This window comes from Globicephala melas, chromosome 13 (genome assembly GCF_963455315.2).
Source record: "Globicephala melas chromosome 13, mGloMel1.2, whole genome shotgun sequence".
In the NCBI taxonomy this organism is placed as follows: Eukaryota; Metazoa; Chordata; class Mammalia; order Artiodactyla; family Delphinidae; genus Globicephala; species Globicephala melas.
This window is the reverse complement of record NC_083326.1, coordinates 83,679,645-83,702,328: the sequence shown is the minus strand read 5'-3', so window position 1 is coordinate 83,702,328 and position 22,684 is coordinate 83,679,645. Positions and strand designations below refer to the sequence as shown.

Sequence of the window (22,684 nt, the reverse complement as noted above, 5' to 3'; positions counted from 1 at the left end):
GCTACAATATGTGTTGATTAAGCATTTGGAAACAATGTGATTACTACTGTACTCAATACATATCTTTGAGACAGAATGTGTCCCACAAACGTTTATCGAGGCCCGTGTTAGATGCTGGGTTCTGCTGAGCCCTGGAATTGAACGAAGCCTTTGAAAACGTTGGATTCGCTAAGCAGGGAAAATGTATTTTGAAAACATGATGCTAAGTGAAAGAAGCCAGTCACAAAAGGCCACATACTGTACAATCGCACTCATACTTAATGTCCAGCACAGGCAGATCTATAGAGACAGAAAATATATTAGTGGTTGTCAGAGGCTGGGGGTTAGGGGCAGGAGGGGAAATGGATGTTCTGGGGGTGGTGATGTCTAAAGGATACAGCATTTTTGGAGGAGGGTGATAAAAACTGATCCTGGTGATTGCTACACAACTCAACGTATAATATACTAAAAGCTACTGAACTGTATTCTTCAAACGGATGGATTGTACGGTAGATGAATTATATCTCAATCAAGCCCCTCCCCTGCCCTCCAAAAAGAAAGTGACCGAGCATCTAAGGCCACTTGGCTCTGCACTGAGTAGGGGGGACGCAAAGACGAACACAGCACCGTCTTTGCCTTCACGTGACCCACAGGGCAATGAATAGGCAAAGGGCAGAGTGGAATCCGAGGTGGTTCAAGCCGCCCTCCAAGACTCAACAGGGTGGGCGGGCCAGGAAGGGGAGGGCTCTGCTTGGGGCCTCAGGGTGGTGGCATTTCAGCTCGGCCTTGTGGAGGCCTGGGGACACCGGGGAGCACTGGGCTGGGCCCCAGGATGTGGAGCGGTGTGGGGTGTGTGTCGGGGGCAGCCGTACCCGCAAGTTGTTCTTCTCCTCTTTTCTCTTTATCCAGTTGAGGGCCTGCTGCTGCGGGTCGATGCAGAGGGGGAAGCGGCTGGCCCGGGTGGTGAGGATGCCGTTCTGAACCGAGAGCTCGTCGGGGGGCAGCCCCTGGGAGCCCCACCTGGAAGGGGCAGCGACAGGGGAAATGGGGATTTTTCTGGCCGAGCTGCGAGCCGACGGGGAGCCTCCGAGGCAGGGGAGCTGGGCGGGCAGAGCTCCCTGCCGTCTCTGTGCAGGTGGGTCAGCTGCATGCCCCCCGGGCTCTGTGCCCCGTCCTCCCAGCCCAGGGTCGTCCTCACCTGCTGATCTCAACGTCGTCCGTGAGCAAGTTCTCGAGTCTGAAGGGCTGGCTCAGGGGGATCCCCCGCTCCAGGATGTCACTCTGCCAGACCCGGTTGACCATCTCGTCCCGGAAGTCCCACGTGAAGGCACCCTCATAGCTCAGGAAGGCTGCGCACAGCAGGCAGTCGCCCAGCAACTTCATGCGCCGGTGCATCAGCTCGTCCAAATCGTTCAGCCACCTGGCGTGGGCGGGGGCTGCCGTGAGCAGTCACATTCCAGCACAACCCGAAGGAACCTTCTAGAAGAGCCAGCCAGACACACGGCCGGGAGGGGGCTAGCCAGAAGGAAACCTTTTCTGAGATGTTCTTTGCTTGTAGAGGACAGAGATCGCCAGCTCACTTTGACATTTCCCTGTCTAGTGAACCCAACGTTTTCAAAGGCTTTGTTCAACTCCAGAGCTCGGCAGAACCCAGCATCTAACAGGGGCCTCGATAAATGTTTGGGGGATGAATTTTGTCTCAAAGATATGTATAAAGTACAACAGTAATCACATTGTTTCCAAACACCTAATCAATAGCTTAAAAACACGCCCAGGGCTTCCCTGGTGGCGCAGTGGTTGAGAGTCTGCCTGCCGATGCAGGGGACGCGGGTTCGTGCCCCTGTCTGGGAAGATCCCACATGCCGCGGAGCGGCTGGGCCCATGAGCCATGGCCGCTGAGCCTGCGTATCCGGAGCCTGTGCTCCGCAACGGGAGAGGACACAACGGTGAGAGGCCCACGTACAGCAAAAAAAAAAAAAAAATAGACATATTGAAAATGGTTTGTTTCCCATAAGCAAACAATATTTTCCAGTGCTTTCCATACCATTTTTACAGGTGCCAGGTAAGAAACTATTGTCACATCCAGTGGACCAGCTATGGCCCAATGGGCCTCTTGCCCATAAGCATCAAACAGCTCCACCTACTGAAAACTGAAGCTCAGGACTGAACCAGCCACAAGGGTCCAGAGACAGAAGTGGGCTCCTCCTCCAGATCCTTCCAGAAGGGACTTGGGGTTAAAGGTCATCAAGAAGCAAACATTCCCAGGCCCTAGGGCACTGGTTTCCCCCCCGTCTCTACTGCTGCCATGCCTCCCCTTAACAGTTACTCAGTAAATAACACTCGATACCTATTTTTAAAAGAATCTATAAAATGGCCATTAGCCACCTTTAAACATGATAATAGTAAAATCAGAACTTTTTCACACGGTTTTCAGCTCAAAATGCAGTGTGGAATAAAGACTCCACATGGCGAGAAATGGTGCTGTGGACGTTCACTCACAAACCACAAAGTCTGGCTTAGAGCTACTTAGCGGGAAGGCCCATTACCCAGGCTGACCTGACGTTCTCAGACCCCAGCCCCGAGATGAGCTTGTCGGCCGCGATCAGCCGTCTCTCCATGATCTCGGCTTCTTCCTGCAGCTTCTGCTTCTCCAGTATGGCCGCCTCGTATTTGGTCCCCAGAGCTTCCAGTTCTCTCTGGATCGCTGCCAGCTCATTCTGGATCCTCTCCAGTTCACGTTTGGTCAAGGAAAAATTCCGCTCCAGCCTGGCCAGCTATGTGAAGACAAGGGAAAAGCACAGCAGTGAGGTGGGAATAAGACAGTCTCACACCTGGGCTTATGTCCACCTGCAATTTTTTTTTTTTTGGGCCATGCCACGAGGCTCGTGGGATCTTAGCTCCCCGACCAGGGATCAAACCCGGACCCACGGCAGTGAAAGCGCTGAGTTCTAATCACTGGGCCACCAGGGAAGTCCTCCACCTGCATTTCTAATGCTGTCCCTACCCTCTGGGGCCACCCTACGTCATAGCGAGGCACATGGCTTCTTTTCTTAGTGACCTCTTCAATGGTTTGATGCAAAAGCCCTACATCCCATTAGAAAAAAGACGTCCTGCATCTGAGTTAGCAGACGGCTTAATTTTTGTGGGTACTAGGGTCCCAGTAAGAGGACCCTGTGATTCTAAGCCAAAAACTCAAAAGAATGCACTGAAGACTGTATTGGTCCTACTACGGGTTCTAAGTTTTCTGAGTGATAAAATCCTGACTTATAAAGCAATGTCAAAATATGGCTCAAAACGATAGAATCAACCTTACACAATTCTCTTTGTATTGTGTCTTCTGCATGTTCCTTTAACCCAGTGGTTCTCAACAGGGACCGACTTTGCCCCCCAAGGGACACATGACAATGTTTGGAAACATTTCTGGTTGTCAGAACTTGGGGGAAGGGACGACGGCATCCAGTGGGTGGAGGCCAGCGAGGCTGCTTAGTACCCTGCAGTGTCCAGGACGGCCTCCCCCCAAAGAAGGATCCAATCTAAAGCGTCAGTAGCACCCAGGGTGAGAAACTCTGTTTTAGCCCTCGAGAATGATTTTACCCTCTTTTCTTCAAACATCTTTCAGACTTTGGTTCTGTCGGTTCACATTACATCTAAATGCGAGCTATAATTCAGGGTTATCATTTACTGGGGGAAAGAGTGTTTAGGCAGTTTAGAACCGGAACCTTGCCAGAATTTCTCCAGTAAAGCTGTGGACACATTCATTCTGACTCCAAAACAAGCTCTTGGCAGAAGTGTGCAGGTCTTACAGAAGGGCGATACCTGGTCTCTCTTGGGCTTGATTTCTCTAAAGACGTCACAGTAGCCCATCACAGCTTCCACAAACTTCAGCATCCCCAAGCCTGCCCTGCTCACGGCTTCCATTTCCTCAGTCGTGGTATTGAGGGTCTTCAAGAGGCCTAAAGGTCAAAGACGCAATGATTTCGATGAGCGGTGAGCTTCGTCTTGGGAAAATAAAATGGGAAGTAAACTGCCTACTAACAAAGTAAGTGTAACTAGTTCCTTCTCCTTGGTAAGCCTGTGAGTGGGATCTGGACAGCTTTCCCAGGGACAACAGGTGGGTCCAACCCCGAATGAATTTTGTGTAAGTGGATGTTTAAGATGTGAGTGAGGGGCACATGTTACCGCCACCCAGGACATCCTATGACACAGGAACTTGCGTGTGACACCCAGCAGCCCCCAGAGACCCAGGGCATCAGTGGGGACCCCCCAACTGGGCACCAAGGTGGCTCAGAGCTGGCAGCTAACTGGGGTTCATAGGTCATTACAGGGCACCATCACCTCCACCTGCACCCTCACCCTGGGAGTAACTTCACATAAATGGAAACCCATCCAACGATCGGGTAAAGAGAGTCCCTTGGGTTTTTGTAGTTGTTGTTATCCTTTGTGTTTCGATTAGCTTTGTTTTTGTGGGTTTTTTTTTTTTTCTGCGGTATGCGGGCCTCTCACTGTTGTGGCCTCTCCCGTTGCGGAGCACAGGCTCCAGACGCGCAGGCTCAGCGGCCATGGCTCACGGGCCCAGCTGCTCCGTGGCATGTGGGATCCTCCCGGACCGGGGCACGAACCCCTATCCCCTGCATCAGCAGGCGGACTCTCAACCACTGCACCACCAGGGAAGCCCCTGTTTTGTTTTTTTTTAAGTGGCTGAAAAAATGCATTGATGGTCAAGTTCTGAACAAACCACCGTGATAAACAGTGACACAATGAACTTTTATTGCCTTTGAAAAAGACTAGCATCATTCTCACTGGCTAAGCTCTGGGGCAGGTCAGGAACCAGGCTCAGGGGGAACGCAGGCATCTGTAACTGAAATGCGGGCATGGGGTGGATGGTGCCGCCCCCCCTCCTCACCCACCCTCCAGGACCTACAGAAGACTTCATACTGGCAAAAGGCACAAGGGAAGTCAAGGTTAGACCAACTTTTTTTTTTCTTCCCCGAATACCCATTTTTAAAAATTGAGGCAAAATTCACATAACATTAAATGAACACGTTAAAGTGTATGATTAAACATGTTCAATAAACATGGTAAACAATAAACAGGCTGAAGTGGCAGTTAGTAGGTTCACCAGGTTTTGCAGGCCTCACCTCTGTGTAGTTCCAAGACATTCTCGTCATCTCCAAAGGAACCTTCAGAGCCGTTAAGCAGTAACAACCCCTTTCCCCTCCCCAAACCCTGGCAAACACTAATCTGCTCTCCGTCCCTGTGGATTTACCTGTTTACCTACGGACACTTCATATAAATGGAATTACAATACGTGACCTTTTATGCCTGGCTTCTTTCACTTAGCATTTGAGGCTTTTGAGGCTCATCTATGCTGTAGCACACAGCAGCACTTTGTTCCTTTGTATGACTGAATAATATTCCAATGTGTGGATATGTTTGTTCTTGTTCATCCATTCATCCACTGATAGATATCTGGGTTGTCTCCACCTTCTGGCTATTGTTAAACAGTGCTGTCAGGAACATCTGTGTATAAGCTTTTGTTTGAATACCTGTTTTCTATTCTTTGGGGTCTATACATAGGCGTGGAGTGGTTGGGACACATGGTAATTCTATGATTAACTGTCTGAGGAGCTGCCAAACTGTTTACCACACCATTTTACATTTCTACAAACAACGTACGAGGGTTGCAACTTCTCCATATCCTCCCCGACACTTGTAGTTTTGTGTGGTTTTGTTTAAATTATACCATCCTAGTGGGTCTGAACGGTACCTCATTGCGGTCTGATCTGCGTTTTCCTAGTGACTAATGTTACGCATATTTTCATATGCTTATTAGCAATTTGTGTATCTTTTTTGGAGACATGTCTATTCAAGTCCTCTGCCCACGAGACCAGTTCTTGGCACCACTACGCCCATCGGACAAGATGCACAGAAGACCAGGCAGGGCGGGCTCCATGAGAGAGTCATGTATCCTACTAGGGAAAACCAGACCCGTTGCTGAACCACACATTCAGCGGGCATCCACTGCCACTGCCCAACCAGCAACCATCCTCCCTGCCGCTGTCTTCCTCTGGGGACGATCATTCCCCCTCTTCCATCGGCAACGCCATGGCGACACCATCTGACCACGATGGGCGGGTCTGCCTGCGACAAGCCCTCTGCTTACTCTCCCTCCCGGCCCCAGAGACTGAGCCGCCAGGCTGGCAACCAGCCTGGCTGTTCCTACATCTGTCTACACTCACCTCTGATATTTTTAACTTGGCTCTGGGTAACTGAATCAAAGTCAATCTCCATCAGAGACCTCAGGAAGTTGGGGTCGGACATCATGCCTTTGGCGGTTTTCCAGTTGAGTTCTCTGTACCCCTTCATGATGAGGATGCATTCACAGACCGTCTGCACCTGCTTCGGGGGCTTAGCAAACGATCTGGGGAGAAACGGATGCACACGCGGGTCAGACGCAGGATGTGGCCAGGATCTGGCCTGAATGAGAGTTCCGAAAAATCGGTGAGTCGTTTCTTGGATGCGATACCGCGTGGAAACAACGGAAGCCACATCTCAACACCGACTCGTGCCCCTGGGGGTGGGCTTCTCCAGGGGCAGGGACTGGGTCTCATCTATCATGTGCCACGTCAGGCTCCTGGAATCGGACTGGGCGCCAGGAACACAGCAGGGTGTCGTTCAACGCAAACCCAGGCCACCCCTGAATCCGCAGCTCAGGGTGGAGCCTGAGCATCTGTGTTTTTAAGGACACCCTGGGGTGATTCCTCAGACTCTAGGTGGTAGCCGCTGTCATTATTGTCATTATCATCATCATCCTATTTTCCACTTAGGAGATAAAGAAACAGAGCTCAAGTGTTTGGATGGCCTGCCTGTGTCCACATGGCCCATCCCGCACCCTGGCGTCCTTCAGGCTCTGGAAGTTGTTGTCTCTGTCTTTGATGAAGTTAGACCATCACTCTGCTGCTCCAACACTCGGGTGTCCAGCACCCTCGACCCTCTGGAGAACTGGAAACCCAAAAGGATCAGGAGGCGGAAAGGCTGCATCGGCGTAAAGACCCAAGAAGGAATGAGTCGCACACTGACTGTACCCAGTGGGCCCGCTTGGCAAAGTCTATAAAAGCCGTGGAGAAGACGATGAAGAAAAAGCAAAGGAAAGGAAGAGCCCCCGGAGGGCAGGGAGCGGCCTGGGGAGAGGCCAGAGTGCCCCAGAGGGAGGGGGAGGGAGACACGGAGCGAGAACAACATGACCCGCACAGCAGTGTGGAGGCTCTGAACCCGGCAACCCCCAGACCCCTCCTGGCCCCGGGACCCCCGCTCACTGCCTGAGGAGCCACACAGCTTGGGGACAAGCCAGGGCAATGCCTCCAGCACAAAGCCCGATGATTAAAGTAATGGTCCTGAGTCACCAGGGAAAGGTTCAATGATGCGGCCTTAGGCGCTCACGAAAGCAGGCATGCTGCCAACTGTTTTTAAAAGGTTCCCTTCGGGGCTGCTGAAGGTCAGGGCCCGGCCACGCTCTCTGAATAATCCGAGGAGGAGGGATGATGATGACGATGATGATGACGATGATGACGATGATGATGATGATGATTATCATCAGTGAGATGTTTTCAGACACAAGTCAGAAAAAGCCTCGGGGTGGCGTCCTGAGCCCTCCGGAAAGTTAGGAATGGTCCGGGGTTCTCAGCTTTCCCATCTATCAAATGGGGAAGCGGACCCGGAACCTTTCAGCTCCCAAAGCCTTTGAGTGGAGTTCTCTGTTACCAGTGTACAAACCATGCCCAGGAACCTCGTTTATCCAGAACACAGTGTTGTGGTGCCAGATAACCGAGGGGCTCGAAAAAGTAAGGTTACAAGTCTGAGAAATGAAAGCGTTTCTGTTTCACTAGATTCCTTTCTTCTATCACAAAAGAAACTCAGGGGGGGTCTTCCCTGATGGTCCAGTGGGTAAGACTCCACGCTCCCACTGCAGGGGGCCCGGGTCCGATCCTTGGTCTGGGAACTAGATCCCGCATGTCACAATTAAGAGTCCACATGCCACAGCTAAGAGTCCACATGCCACAGCTAAGACCCAGCGCAGCCAAAATAAATAAATAAATAATTTTTAAAAAGAAAAGAAAAGAGATTCAGGGAGAGAGAGACAGACAGACAGAGGTGACGCCATGTTGCCTTCCCGGGAGGAGAATACCCATCACAAGCCCCACTCCCCACCCCCTCACTCTACCCCAGACCCTCTGACCGTCTCCGCTTTTCCCCCCTGAGTCAACCTCCTTCTAGCCCCGCTCCAGCCTCCATCCCACGTCTCAGTTTAAATGTCACTTCCTGGGGGTCATCTTCCCTGACTACCCACCCCCCAGACTAGTTCAGGTTCCCCCATTATCCACAGTCATAGCAACAAAGACCCTCCCTTCCTGACCTCCTCCTGGGTAATTTTGCTGTACATGTGAGAGTCCCACGTGCACACCCGTGCCTCCCCCAGACCATGGGCTGGCTCCATGTGGTGAAGACCCCCTGCCTGGCCCATTGCCTCTCAGCCCCAGTGCCAGCATGGGGTGGGCGGGCGGTAGGCACCCAATGATACTGAATGAAGGAAAGGAAGCAAAGTAAAACTGCAGGCCAGTAACAAAGGGAGCCTTCTGTACTCCAGAGGAACAGCCACGCTAATCTTCATTACTCCTAATCTTCCTGCCTTAACACTTAATGATCTCTGCAAAGGGGATTGAGCATTACAGAAAGGAAGTGCTATTGAAAGAATTAAAGGATTATAAAATTGTCAAGACCTAAATGCTGGCTCATCGCTCTTAACATCCCAGTGGCCTAAACAAAGCCAGACTATACTCCTCTGCATCCAAACTCATTAAACCCGAAGAAAAATCCCAAAGAGATCAAAGATTTAAATGTAAACACTATAAAAGTATTAAACTATAAAAGTACAGGATGAAACCATGGGGAAATTATTTTACAATCTTCCAGTTGCAAGGCCTTTTAAGTATGAGGTAATAGCGAAAGCCACAAAATAAAATATTGCTAGAAGCTGCCACGTAAAACTAATAATTTATACACGGCAAACACAGGCACACACAAAAACCTCCTAAATAGTCAAATGGCTGATGACAAACTGGGAAAACTATTTGCAACTCGCATCATGAATAAAAGCTAGTCTCCCATTATATAAAAAGCCCACAGAAATGGATAAGAAAAAAAAAAAAGGCAACAGTAACAGCAATCCACAAGATAAATGGGCAAAGCACATAAACAGTTCACAGAAAATGAAATACACAGGACTCTGACACACATTCTTCACATATGAAATAAAGGCCCACCTCACTCAGCAAAAGGGGAAGGCACATTACAACGACACAAATACCATTTTTCATCTATAAAACAAGCAAAAAGCCAAGTGTTTAGTAGCGCCCTCTGTTGGTAAGGCCGTGGAAAAGCAGGTGCTCGCATGTATTGCCAGCGGGAGTGTAAATGCGTCCCACGCCTACGGGTGGGCATTAGGCAAGAGCTGCTGACGTTATAAACACACACACCTTGGAAGCCAGCAATTCCACTTCTGAAAATGTGTCCTTCCAGTGGACTTGTGCAGAGTGAAGACAGGGTTATTCTTTGCCACACTGTTTGTAAAGGCAAAAGACTGGAAATAAGCTAAAAATTCATAAATTGAGGTGGATTAAATAAATGACGGCACAGCCATCCAATGGATTATGATGAGCTCTTTTTAAATATTGAGGAAGTTCTCATATAACAACATGCAAAAGATCTCCAAGGTCTCAAGCAAAAACACTAAGGTGCAGAAAAATACGTATAGTATATTACCAATTATATTTTAAAAGGAAAGAAAAAAGGCTACGGAAGTATCCCTTGTTCTACAACCCTTAGAGTCCAACGTCGGGAACTGAAGAGACACTTGTATATCTGGTTGCCTTGAACATGTACAAAAGCTGTCTGAATGGATATGTAAGTAATGAATGGCAACAGTTACCTGTCGGGTGGGTGGTGAGGGGAACTAAGCTGATGGCGGAGAGGTGAGAGGGGGCTTTTCATAGCACATCATTTTGATGTTGGAACCATGACCCTAGCTAATGTTTACATGGCACTGACTCTGTGCTCAACTCAGTTCTGAGAGCTCTTTACGTAATAGCTCACTGGAACCTCGTAACAACCCCGATGCCTTGGGGACAGTTATTATCATCCACATTTTACAAACAAGGAAATTGCAGCACAGAGAGGTTAGGTGACTTATCGAAGGTCACACAGCCAGTAAGAAGCAAAGCCATGCATCAACATATTACCTGTTCCCAATAATTACAATTTTAAGAATTATTCCTTTTGGGCCATAGGCCACTTTCATTTTCTCGGGGGTGATGCAGGCACCCCATCTAACTGCAGGGGACACATATCAAACTCTGCATGTGGTCCCATGGAAATCCACTCTTGGATTAGATAAATACTCCTTCCAAACAAATACTCAAACATCCTTCCCAACTCTCTGCTCTCAGAATGCTTTTATGCTGCTGACCTGGGAGGAGTGCCCCAAGTCTGTATAACCAGTGGTTGGATGTTTCCTTTGGAAAGGTGCATGCTGAGGGTCTCTCCCACAGCTCAGTCTAAACTCCCAGCGCGTGCTACTGCAGTTTTAAAACGTCCATCCTTATACCTTCACTGCGATCACACTGCGAAGCTCTGAAATCATGACCTCTTGCTAAGAGCAGCAGCAGCTCCGGATGACCCCCCAGGAGTGACTAGGGCCCCTGCCCTGGAACTGGCTGAACGTTCTGTTCAATCCACATGTTCCACAAATGAGCCAACAGCCAGAGCACAACCCTTAGCAAAAGCGATGAGCTCCGAGAAGCAGCCCCACCCGCCAGGAACGCATAACGCAGGGCAGCTCCCAGCCTGCAGACAGGAGTCTCTCTCACAGGAGACCTGACTGCGGGACCAGAAGGATGGAACCCCTTCTGAAAACGAGGCTGCGACGGGGAGTGAGGAGAGAGCCGAGGCTCCTGATGCAGGGACACGCGTGGGGGGCCTGGCAGCACGATGACGGGCGGGGGGTGGTGGAGGGGGCAGACGGGACACCGTTTCTTCCTGGCTTCCCTCACGGTGCTAAACTTACCAGCGAGAGCCACGAACGGTGCCCTGGGGGGACCACGCCCCGCGGGGGGAGGGGAGAAAGCGCCACACCAGACCCCTCTTCTAGACAGCAAATGGGCCCTCTGGCTGCGGGGGATGGAGTCATTTTACAGCCTGATTTGCAGAATGTCTGGGGCCACAGTAAAGACCCACTCTCCCAGGACTTCCCTGGCGGCCCAGTGGTTAGGGCTCAGCGCTTTCACTGCCAGGGCCCAGGTTTAACCCCTGGTCAGGGAACTAAGATCCCACAAGCCGCGCGGTGTGGCAAAAAAACAAAACCAAACAAACAAACAAAACACACTACTCTCCCCACCTGTAAAAGGCCAGCATTTGGCTAGAAATGGATGCGGGCACACCCCATCCACTCTCAGCCTGTGACACGCCTAGCCTGCATCCAGGGCCCTGCCCCTTTTAGGGCAGACACTCCTCTGTCCTTCCCGCAAAGAGGACTGACTTACAAGGCTCCAGCTCTCCCACCAGCCCCTTCGGGAACCCAGCCTCCTTCTGTGAGTCAGCCTGGGTTCAAGGCCAGTGGGCCATGGTACCAACTGGCTGGGAGGCCTGAGGCAAGTCAGCTCACCTCCCTGGGCTCCACGTCCCTCAGCTGCGAATGAAGACGATGACAATCCCCACCACGGAAAGTGCCGGGCACAGCGGCCGGCACAGAAATGCCGAACAGCCATGATTATCTCATAATTACTGTCAGGAGTGACCCTGGTGGCCGAGCACGCTGTGGGGGGATGGCCAGCCGTTACCTGATCTCGGTCACGTCCGACTTGTCCAGTTTCTGCAGCTCCAGCTTGGCGGCCTCCAGGATGGGCATGACCTCGGCCAGGGCCGCCTCGGCCGCAGCCTTCTCCGCCGCGATGATCTTGTTTTGCTCCTCTATCTCCGTGGCTTTTTCCTCCGCCAGCTTCTTCTTTTCCTCCGCTATGGGGGGGAGGGGGAGGTCAGTGAAGCCCCTGGGGCATGGGGAGGACAGACCACCGCTCCCGAGCCAAAGCAGCGCAGCCCTCAAAGGTGGGCGCGGGGCGGAGGGTGCTGAATGAGCTTCGGCCAATATGGCGGCCTTGGGCGTTCCCACTGGGACAGAGGTCCTCACGGCGCCTGGGGTCCCCAACACAGGGACAGCTGCTGCGACTCGGACCCTCCTTGACTGGGTCCCCCTCCCCCCACCCCACTCCATCCCACAAGACAGCCTCCAGCCCTGCCTGGCCAGTGTTAGCTGAGGACATCAGAGTGCCCGCCCTGTTTTTCTGGCTGACAGACATCTCTCTGGTTCTTCATCAGCTTTTCCTACATTCATTCAGCCCAGCTCAAAAGCCACCCTCCCCTGAGGTCACTCTCAGTCTCGTGGCTCTGTTCATTTGCTTCATGACACTAATCACAGTCTGAAATTTCATCTGATCACTGGCTTGTTGATCGGCCCCACTCACTAGAAACGTAAGCATCTCCCCGACGGCTGTGACCCCAGCGTTTAGAACAAAGCTTGGCTCACAGTAGGTGTACTGGCTCGAATAGTGTCCCCCTCAAAATTCATGGCCACCCAGAACCTCAGAAAGTCACCTTATTTGGAAAGAGAGTCTTTGTAGATGTAATTAGTTAACACGAGGTCATACTGGGTTAGGGGAGGTCCTAAATCCAATGACTGTGTCCTTATAGAAGGCCATGTGAAGACACAGAGGGGGAAAGGTCACGTGACAATGGAGGGGCAGAGATGGGAGGGATGCGTCCACAATCCAAGGAGCGCCCAGGATCGCGGGCCACCACCAGAAGCTGGGAGAGGCCAGGAAGCACCCTCCCCTAGAGCCTGTGGAAGGAGCAGGGCCCTGCCAAGACCTTCACTTCAGACTCCTGTCCTCCAGAACCGTGAGAGAATAAATAAACGCCTGTTGTTTTAAGCCGCCCAGTTTGCGGTGCTTTGTTATGGCAGCCCCAGGAAAAGAACACAGTAGGTATTCAATCAACGTACGCTGAATTCAGCAGTCTCTCCCTGATGGGGCGTTCTCTCGGGACTCATCCTCACAAGTCCACAAGCAAGTGTTCAGGTTGGCTGATTCAAAATGTGAACTGCAGGAGAACGTCTAATGGATCCAGCCAGGGCTGGAACAAGCCCAACCCGGCAGCCCAGACTGCGGGTCAAGAGCAGACAGGGTGCCAAAGCCAAGTTGGGGTGCTGTGACCAGAGTAATGAAAAGTGGGTCCTGTGGATAGGGCCTGACACGATACGGCTGGAATTGAACTGAACCGAGGTCCTATGCAGAAGCGACACAAACGTGGGCTAGGAAGAGAATACCCAGAGGCAGGGAGGTTGATTGGCTTCTGCAGAAATCCGAGGAGGAGCCGAGGAGGACACGCGTCAGAACATGGGATTCTGAGAGACAACAGAAACGGGAGTCCCAAGACCCAGGGAGAAGGAGGGTTAGGGGTCGTGGCAGAGCTGCAGCTTAGGAGTTGTCCTGTGTGAGAGTGGTGTAAAGTAAGCCAGTTCCAGGAATTCCCTGGCGGTCCAGTGGTTAAGACTCTGCACTCCCAATGCAGGGGGCCTGGGTTCGAGCCCTGGTCGGGGAACTAGATCCCGCATGCATGCCGCAACTAAAAAAAAAAAAAAAAAAAGATCCCGCATGCCGCAACAAAGATACCGTGTGCCGCAACTAAGACCCGGCACAAATAAATAAATAAATAAAAAGAAAGCCAATTTCTTAGAGCAGGAGGGAACCAGACCAAGGGCAGCCGCCAGGCCAGGAAGATCAGGTGAGGGGCCCAAGAAAGGACCCGGAGACAGGCTCACCTTAGAACCAAGCAAGTCCCAAGTGAATGACGCTCAGGCCGAGGTCATCTAAACCGACCCAGTTCACTAGCTCATTGAGGGTAAAGAGATGACTTTTCCACATCCTGGCAAATCCTCAAGCTACCAGCTGTGGGTCCTGCCTATGGTAACGTCTTAGTGCCTATTATAGGGGGCTTGACGCTAAGTCAGAAAAAATAGCAATGCGAGGGTCAAAAGATGCCAGTTCCTACAAGTGGCTTCCCATCGATGTCCCCCAGTGAGCACTGTCCTGTTTGGGGTTTTTTTTTGGCGGGGTGGGGCGTGGGGTGTCCCGACCCCCACAGTTGGACCCGCACTCACCTATGGCTGTATTGGTGGCGATCTCCTCCAGCAGAGCCTCGCAGGCAGCTGACTTCTCCGCCAGCACAATCTTCTGCTCGGCCAGCTTCTGGTTCAGCTCGTCCAGCTGGATGGTGGCCTCCTTCAGCTTGTCCAGCCCCCCCTCCAGACGCTTGCACTGAGCTGAGGAAAGGGAACACAGGTATTCACCCTCCAGGGGGCGCTGTTCCCAACACACCCAGACAAGCGTTCCAGTGCGATCCGTCCAAGTTGGGCTCACCGGAAAAAAAAAAAAAATCATTTTCATGAGATGTCAAGCATCTATCAGTACCTCCATTGCCGTTTGGGGATGGCATCTTCCAAAATGAATGTATTTCTGAAAATAACCATTTGTTGGCAAACAACCAGAGCCAGAGCATTTTAGAAAAACATCGTCCAGCAGGGCGTGTTGCTCTCATCAAATAGTATCTCTAATGCAATGAACATTTAGAGCTAAGAAAGTGCATGGCCCAGCACAGAAAAACAAAAATAAAAGCATGCCAGGCCCACACAGATGAATCACTCTGAAATGCAAAATCCAAAATGTGCTTTGCTTTGCCTCAATCCTGAGTGTGCCCAATCTTGCTAAGAAATGTCCACTTAAGGAAAAGATCAGCTGTTGGATCTTTATTCGTAAGTAATAACAATTCCTGTTAACCGTCCCATTCCCAAGTCTTACCTATATTATACTGAGTTTTCTCATCCAGTAATTTCGAATACGTGTTAATAAAATCCAGGTAGTTCTTGGGAGTTACGTAGTTGCTGCGCCTCAGTTTCTGTAGAAATTGTTTACTGAATTCACCCACGGATTCGTGGACCAAAACAACGTGTTCTACCAGATCTTCCATATTTTCTACTGGGATCAGCAGATTAGTCCCTGAAGAGGAAGGAATGGAAAAGGGTGGCTCATAAAGAAAGGAAAGGAGCAGTTCCTCAAAAAGTTAAACATGGAATTCCCATGTGACCCAACAATTCCACTCCTAAGTTTGTACCCAAAAGAACTGAAAAATGGACACAAGGAGATTCTTGGACGCCAATGTTCTTAGCAGCACTATTCACAGTAGCCAAAAGTGGGAACCATGTCCAAGTGTCCATCAACAGATGGATGGATAAACAAAATATGGTCTGTCCATAAATGGAATATTATTCAGCCTCGAACAAGAAGGAAATTCTGACACACGCCACAACATGAATAAACTTGGAAAACACGCTAAGTAAAAGAAGCTAGACACAAAAGGACAAATGTTTCATGATTTGACTTACATGAAATATCTAGAGTTGGCAAATTCGTAGAGACAGAAAGTATATTAGAGGTTACCAGGGGTTGGGGGCAGGTCTGGGAGGACAAGCAGTGAGTGTTCAGTGGGGACAGAGTTCCAGTTTTAAAGATGAAAAAGGTTCTGGAGATGGATGGTGGTAGCAGTTGCACAACATGGTGAATGTAATTAGTGTAACAGAGCACACTTAAAATGGTTAAAAACCGTTAAAATGGCAAATTTTATACATTTTACCACAGTAAAATATGATATAAAAATGTTTTAATAGAAAAGAGCAGTTATCACTTGTCAGTGGCTTTTCTGGACCACAGTACTGATCCACGCTCTGGTAATTTCTCTAAGAACACAGAAAGCCAATTCTCTGTCCCTCCTGGTAGGAAGGCTAAGGCAGTGTAGTAGGAGGGGCTTGAGATTCCAGGAGAGAAATTTGCTCAGTGTCCCTGCTGTATCCCCTGTACCCAGCACATACTGGGCACAAGGTAGGTCTTCCTGTAAGTCTGCTGAAAGAATTAATCATCACTCCCGGTGCCAAAACCACATCACTTGGATTATCTCACGGATGGCAAAATACTTTCACCTCAAAGCAGAAAATGAAGGAAGGAAGTATGACCAAAAGCATGCATTCATCGAGATTCTGCATATTTGATCTTGAATTATACCAGGGATTAGCAAACCACAGCCATGGGCCAATTTAACAGCACGCATGAAAAGCTTTGCCTCACAAATACCCATACTTATGGGTAAACCTACAGCCTGCAGGACAAATCCGGCCGACCACCTGTTTTTGTAAATAAAGTTTTATTGGCACACGACCACGCCCATTCATTTACATATCGTCTAGGGCTGCTTTCCTGATGCGATGGTGGAATTGAGTAGTTGCAACAGAGACCATATGACCTGCCAAGCTGAAAATGTTTCTCATCCGGTCATTTACAGAGAAAGTTTGCTGATCCCTGAGTTATATCATCAGGAAAGAGTCATTCTCTTAGCCCCCTTCCCCAAAAGACTGCGATCTGCCTCCCAAGGGGGACGAGTTATTTATTTATTGAATACGTATTCATAAGGCTGGCGCTATTTACAAGGTCACCCAGTGTCATAAATCTGCTCCAGTTAGGTCCAGATAAAAAGTTCTCCCCTGAGGGTAAACTGACTTGCTTTCTTATTTTGAAGATTAAAATTAATAGTCAAGGCCTCAGGGCTTGGAAACTGTACATCAAAATCAACATTGATGGATAATCAGTTTGGTCCTTCAGGCATCCTTGGGGTCAGGGGTCAGCACACTTTCTCTGTAAAGAGCCAGACAGTAAATATTTAGGCTGTGTGGGCCGTAGAGTCTCTGTGGCAATTACTCAGCTTTGTGGTTGTAGCATAAAAGCAGCCGTAAGACAGTGTGTTTATTACGTGTGTGCCAATAAAACTGCATTTGCCAAGACAAGCCGTGGGCTGAATTTGGCCTTCAGGCCAGGGTTTGCTGACCCCTACTTTGGATGATACCGAATCAATTTTTATCCCATGTTGTCCTTGTAAATCCCCCGAAATCTCTTTGGACTAAAACACAATATAAATCAAAACACGCTAACAAACTCAAACACCATTCACGGCCATGGGGGTTAATGGTGACAGAATCTACTGGACCAAAATTCAGAGTCAGAAAAAGGATAACAAATTGCCTTGTTATACTGTTAACATGGTCCCCACGTTAGCTGTCACTTACCTAAAAATGACTTAGCCACTGCGTGCAGAGCTTGGGAAGGCCAGGGCGTGAACCAGTCGATACCAGTGTTATTTACTAGACCTTGAAAAGAGAGAGAAACAAAAGAGATGATCGCTCTGCAACTCCGCGATGCTCGGGAACATGGATACCGGCTTTGGTACCCAACACATTGGTGAATGAGCCGGGCGGGTCCAAAAATAATGATCAAGGGACTTCCCTGGCGGTCCAGTGGTTAGAACTCTGCGCTTCCAATGCAGGGGGCGCGGGCTCGACCCCTGGTCGGGGAACTAAGATCCCGCATGCCGCGCAGCCCGGCCAAAAATTTTTAAAAATAAGTAAATAAACAAAAATAATGATCAAAAGCAGGGTTTCTCAGCCTCGGCACTGTCGACACGTGGCCGGATAATCCTGTCTGGTGGGGCTGTCTGTGCACTGTGGGATGTTTGGCAGCCCCCTGGCCTCTATCAACTAGATACCAGTTGGATACGTGGCCGCCCCCCCCAGAGTTGTGACAACCAAAAATGTCTCCAGGCATTGAGAAATGTCCCCCTGGGGGAGCAAAACGGCCTCCCTCTGCTCTAGGGCAGGTACTGCACCTTCCATGAGGCTGCCAGAATCTTCCCTGATGGAAGGGCACGGAGAGCTACACTGCACTCGCTATGGGCCTTGCACCTGAGACCGTGAGCATTCCCTCGTGTCAGAAGGATAACAGCCATCCAGCGGCAACACGAGAGCCTGTTGGCAGATGTGAGGGGCCGCTCGGGGCTCATCCGACATGGCAGGGCCCACATTTCAACCTAATGACCATGGCATGGGTCACTTTGCTGGTGGAACCTCATATGTCATTCCCTCCCTAAGGCACGTGCCCTGCTGAAGGGGGAAAATGGATTTGCAGGCTCTGCTCAAGGGCACCTGGGAAATTTCTGCAGCGGGTCCTCAGGGTGTCCCCCACCGGCGACATGCCCAGGACGATGTGCAGGTTATCCGCACTCTTGTTCACGAAGTACTGCCACGTGGACTCCTTGGCCGGGCCCATCCCTCGCTCCAAAGCCTCTTGTCCAATCTGACTGAGGATAGACTCCTTCTCCTCTTCTGGGAAAAGCGTGGGCACGATTCCTAGAAAACAAAGGCCAGGATTCTGTTTAAGTTCCAGGGTTATTATCTCTCGCGGCACTGAAATGGCAAGAAGCACTGCGTCACGAAAGGGCAGTGGATGCCGAGTCCAGAGCGCAGGGCTTGGGCCCCAACTCTGAGACCCAAGGCTCACTTGCTGTGTGTGTGAATCCCCTTGAGCCTCAGTCGCCTCATCTGTGAAATGGAAATAACAAGTGCCTCCTGCTTACCTGGGCGCGTTATCGTGAGCATCAGAGCAGGGCTTCTCAACTGGGGACAACTCTGCCCTTCCCAAGGGACATCTGGCGATGTCTGAAGGCATTTTTGGTTGTCCCAACGTGTGTGTGTGTGTGTGTGTGTGTGTGTGTGTGTGTTGCTGTGTGTGTGTGTGTTGTGGGGCGGCGGTACTAATGGCATCTGGAGGCCAGGGATGCTACTAAACATCCCATAATACCCAGGACAGCCTCCACAACAAAGAATGATCCCAGCCCTAATGTCATCGGTGCCAAGGAGGAGAGGCAAAGCCTTCATTCTGCAGCAAAGCATAAGAGCTTCAGAGCTATTTGCCCTCGATCCTTTGGGGTACTATTAAATGGACCCACCGGACCCTACTCAGTCTTCATAGAAAATACACCCCGAGCCCTGCAGTGGGGTTTACAGACAGAGAACAGGGCTGACATTGACACCCCGGATTACAAGTGTGTGACCCATGTATGAAAAGTCCGCTGCCAACCCAAGGACACGTGTGCTAAAGGCCACATCAATAGCCTAGACAGTAGGTGCCCCAGGCATTCGGGAGACGGGAAACTGGCACGGTCGAGGAGGCTTCTTGGAGGAGGGTGACCCTGCAAGGCACTAGAGCTAAAACTGGGGGGAAAGTTTCCTTGGTGGTGGACTTGAAAGTGGAGTTCTGTTGTTTTTGCCCCCAGCCCCCATGCATTCCCCCCGTTTCTTGTCATAGGTCTCTCTTTTCCTTTGGAGAATCACTTCTCATCCATTCTAAGTCTGGATGTGGTTTTGGGTAGTCATGACACTACCCCAGGCCTGACCAATCAGAACCCTGCATGACCCCGGCCAAAGTCATTGGCTCAGGGATGGGCATGTGATCTGAGCCAGCCAATGAGGGCCCTCATTGGGAAAGAGAAACCCTCATTCACTGGACTAAGAAAGGAGGATGCAAGTCTGCAGCTTCTAGTGCCATTTTTTAAAACTACTTTGGGAAAACCCAAGAATGCAAATAAAAGAAAAACAGTAAAGCCAAGAGCGAGGGAGAGACCAGTTCCTGATGATATCATTTGAGCACCTGAATCCAACCTGGACTTTTTCAGTTCCAAGAATCAATACCATCTCCTTCATTTCTCCCTAATTTTACGTAAGCTTGTTTGGGTTGAGCTCCTGCCGCTTGCAGCCATGGAGGCTGATAAAGAGATGGAGAGAGAGAGTGTACCAGGCATAGGCAAGATGCAGAGGCAGGATGCAAAGAGTACACCTGGAGAATGAGAAGAGAAAGGCGGCCAGGCTGCAGAGACAGGAGAAGTCAGTCCACGGAGACCCAGAGCAAAGAAAACACAAGCGCAGTGCGCAGAGAGTGGTACCTTAGGAGGAAGGGCAATACGGAGATGTGTGCAAAAAGTCAAGGTCAGACACGGCAAGGGTCTGGCTTAGATGGTAAAGGGGACACAAGGGAAGGGACAGGCTTTAGAGACAGAAAAGCATTCGCAAATGTGGGAGAGGCTAAGAGTCGACACGCTCCAAGGTTTAGACCTGATGAGAGTTATGGAATAACTAAACACATGGAGACGGGCAGGGGAGACGAGCCCCCTGAGGACGAGAAACAGCCAGATTGTGGCTCGTTGGGCTTTGGGGTTTCTGTTGGGTTTTTTCTTTTTTTGTTGTTCACTATTTGTACCATTTCAAATTAGTACAAAACATTTTTAGGGCGTCCCTGGTTGAGGATACTTCACACGTGTTATCACAACTCCTCGCTGGGGGACTGAGTGTATCCTGTGCGACACCCCAGGGAGGGGGCTCTGGAAGCCTGTGCCTGGCTCCCCCAGACTTTCCCCTTGCCGATCGTGCTGTGTGCCCTGTTGCTGTGATAACTCACAGCCGTGTGGACGACAAGATATAAAGAGGAACTTGCTCCTGGCTCTCCTCTGCGTTCTCTTGCTCTGGTTCATTCTTCCTCTTTGAATTCAGTCCCGGACTCGCTTTGCTTCTCACACTCTCCCCCGGGATGACTGCCCATCCCCAAGCTTTTAAAAACTACAGGCCAGTGACTCTGAAATTGACATCTCCACCCGAGGCCCTTCTTCTGAGCATCAGACTCATCTATCCTTGGAAATAGGGTCTTTACAGAAGTAATCAAGTTAAAATGAAGTCATTAAGGTAGGTCCTAATCCAATATGACTGGTGTCCTTCTAAAAGGTGGGTATTTGGACAAAGAGAAAGACACAGGGAGAACAACAAGAGAACACGAAGACAGAGATCGGGGTGATGCCTCTACGAGGCAAAGAAGGTCAAAGATTGGCAGCAAACTACCAGAAGCCAGGAGAGAAGCATGGGAGATTCTCCCTCAAAGCCCTCAGAAGGAACCAGCCCTGCCGATGCCCTGATCTCGGACTCCTGGCCTCCAGAACAGTGAGACAATGGACGTTTGCTGTCTATTGTACCCTTTTGTGGTACTCTGCTACAGCAGCCCTCGAAAACAAACACACTACCTAACAGCCGGTAGGTGTAGCGGACTCCACAAGCCCCACGGGACACAGGCCCGATCTGGTCTTCCCTTCCTGGTAAATGGAACCACTCATCACTCACTCAAGCCAGGAACCCGAGAATCACACTTGACACTCTCTTCCTCACCTCGTCCGGTCTATCCAAGTCCCATTGGCTCTACCTCCAAAATATCTCGAGAATCCACCAGTTCTCTCCGTTCCCACTGTCCCACCCTCGTCCAAGTCGCTGTCACGTCTCACCTGCACCTGGGCAGCAGCTCCAAGCTGGCTGCCCTCTCGGGGTCTGATGCATCTCTAATCTAGTTCCCACAGGGCAGCCAGAGGGCTCTTTTAAAAATGGAATCTGGGGACTTCCCTGGCGGTCCAGTGGTTAAGACTCTGCGCTTCCAAGGCAGGGGGCGTGGGTTCAATCCCTGGTCGGGGAACTAAGATCCCACATGCCATGCAGCATGGCCAAAAATAAAATAAAAAATAAAAATAAATAAAAATGTAAATCCGTACCACAGCACCGCACCCAGAATAAAATCTAGTCTCGGGCTTCCCTGGTGGCGCAGTGGTTGAGAGTCCCCCTGCCGATGCAGGGGACACGGGTTCGTGCCCCGGTCCGGGAAGATCCCACATGCTGCAGAGCAGCTGGGCCCGTGAGCCACGGCGCTGAGCCCGGGCGTCCGGAGCCCGTGCTCCACAACGGGAGAGGCCACAGCAGTGAGAGGCCCACGTACCACAAAAAAAAAAAAAAAATCTATTCTCCTTTAAATGGCTCACAAGGCCCTGCGCGGTGTGGCCCCTTCACCTGGTTTGCATCCCGTCCACCAGCTCACCACGCTCCCGCCGTACACACTGTACCCTTGGCCTGTGATGTGCCTACCCACCTGTGAGAGCCTGAATGATGCCTCCTCTGCAGGTAGGAAGTGCTTTAAAAAGGTAACGCTATCAGACAGCCTCCGCTGAAAGTTGAGCAGCGGAGACCAGCAATGCCCGTGCGAGACCAGCGTCCTGGTACCTGAGGTGAGCATGTTGTTGATGAGCTCCAGGAAACCCTCCTCGGCCACGTGGGCATCCGTGAGCAGGAAGATCATCATCTTGTTCTCAATGCCAAGTTTCAGGTAAAGGTTCTTCAGATCTTCCCGGAAACTGTTCTCAGAGTAGCCGCGGCTCAGAAGGATCTCAAACACCTGCCGACACGGAGCACAGCATCCCCGTGAGACCACCGGCCCTAGGGAGGGTGTCCAGGTAAGTGCAGAGGGAGAGGACAGCTCCAGGCAGCGCAGCTCGGGCTGAGCCACGATCAAAGAGGGACCAGTGACAGCAAATCTGGATGACCTGGGCCATTTTCACAAGATACGGTTGAGTGAGAAATGCAGGACACACAAAACTGACATCCCTTTTTGTCAAACAAACCACAGCGGACGTCCTGTGCGGGCGCACACGTGTGCGAGGTGAGAGCTTATGCAGGGAACAAGGCCTGCAAAAAGAGGGGTGGGGGTAATGCAAAGGACACCCTCAGTCATTAAAATGAGTCATTTGATGGGAGTTCCCTGGCAGTCCAGTGGTTAGGACCTGGCGCTTCCATCCCTGGTTG

At 50.7% G+C, this 22,684-nt stretch overlaps 1 protein-coding gene across 1 annotated transcript in view; it reads right to left on the bottom strand.

Annotated features, from left to right (window-relative positions):
- The window catches only part of DNAH10 (dynein axonemal heavy chain 10), a 146,922-nt gene that overhangs the window by 16,468 nt on the left and 107,770 nt on the right, over positions 1-22,684 (bottom strand). Inside the window, exons 52-62 of the mRNA XM_030860044.2 lie at positions 22,106-22,277; positions 18,167-18,370; positions 17,255-17,335; positions 14,943-15,140; positions 14,246-14,407; positions 11,871-12,045; positions 6,219-6,400; positions 3,796-3,932; positions 2,536-2,753; positions 1,178-1,399; positions 852-999 (exon numbers count right to left, since the gene is read on the bottom strand). Coding sequence (XP_030715904.1) covers positions 852-999; positions 1,178-1,399; positions 2,536-2,753; positions 3,796-3,932; positions 6,219-6,400; positions 11,871-12,045; positions 14,246-14,407; positions 14,943-15,140; positions 17,255-17,335; positions 18,167-18,370; positions 22,106-22,277 — 1,899 coding nt within the window. The remainder of the gene's footprint in view (positions 1-851; positions 1,000-1,177; positions 1,400-2,535; positions 2,754-3,795; positions 3,933-6,218; positions 6,401-11,870; positions 12,046-14,245; positions 14,408-14,942; positions 15,141-17,254; positions 17,336-18,166; positions 18,371-22,105; positions 22,278-22,684) is intronic.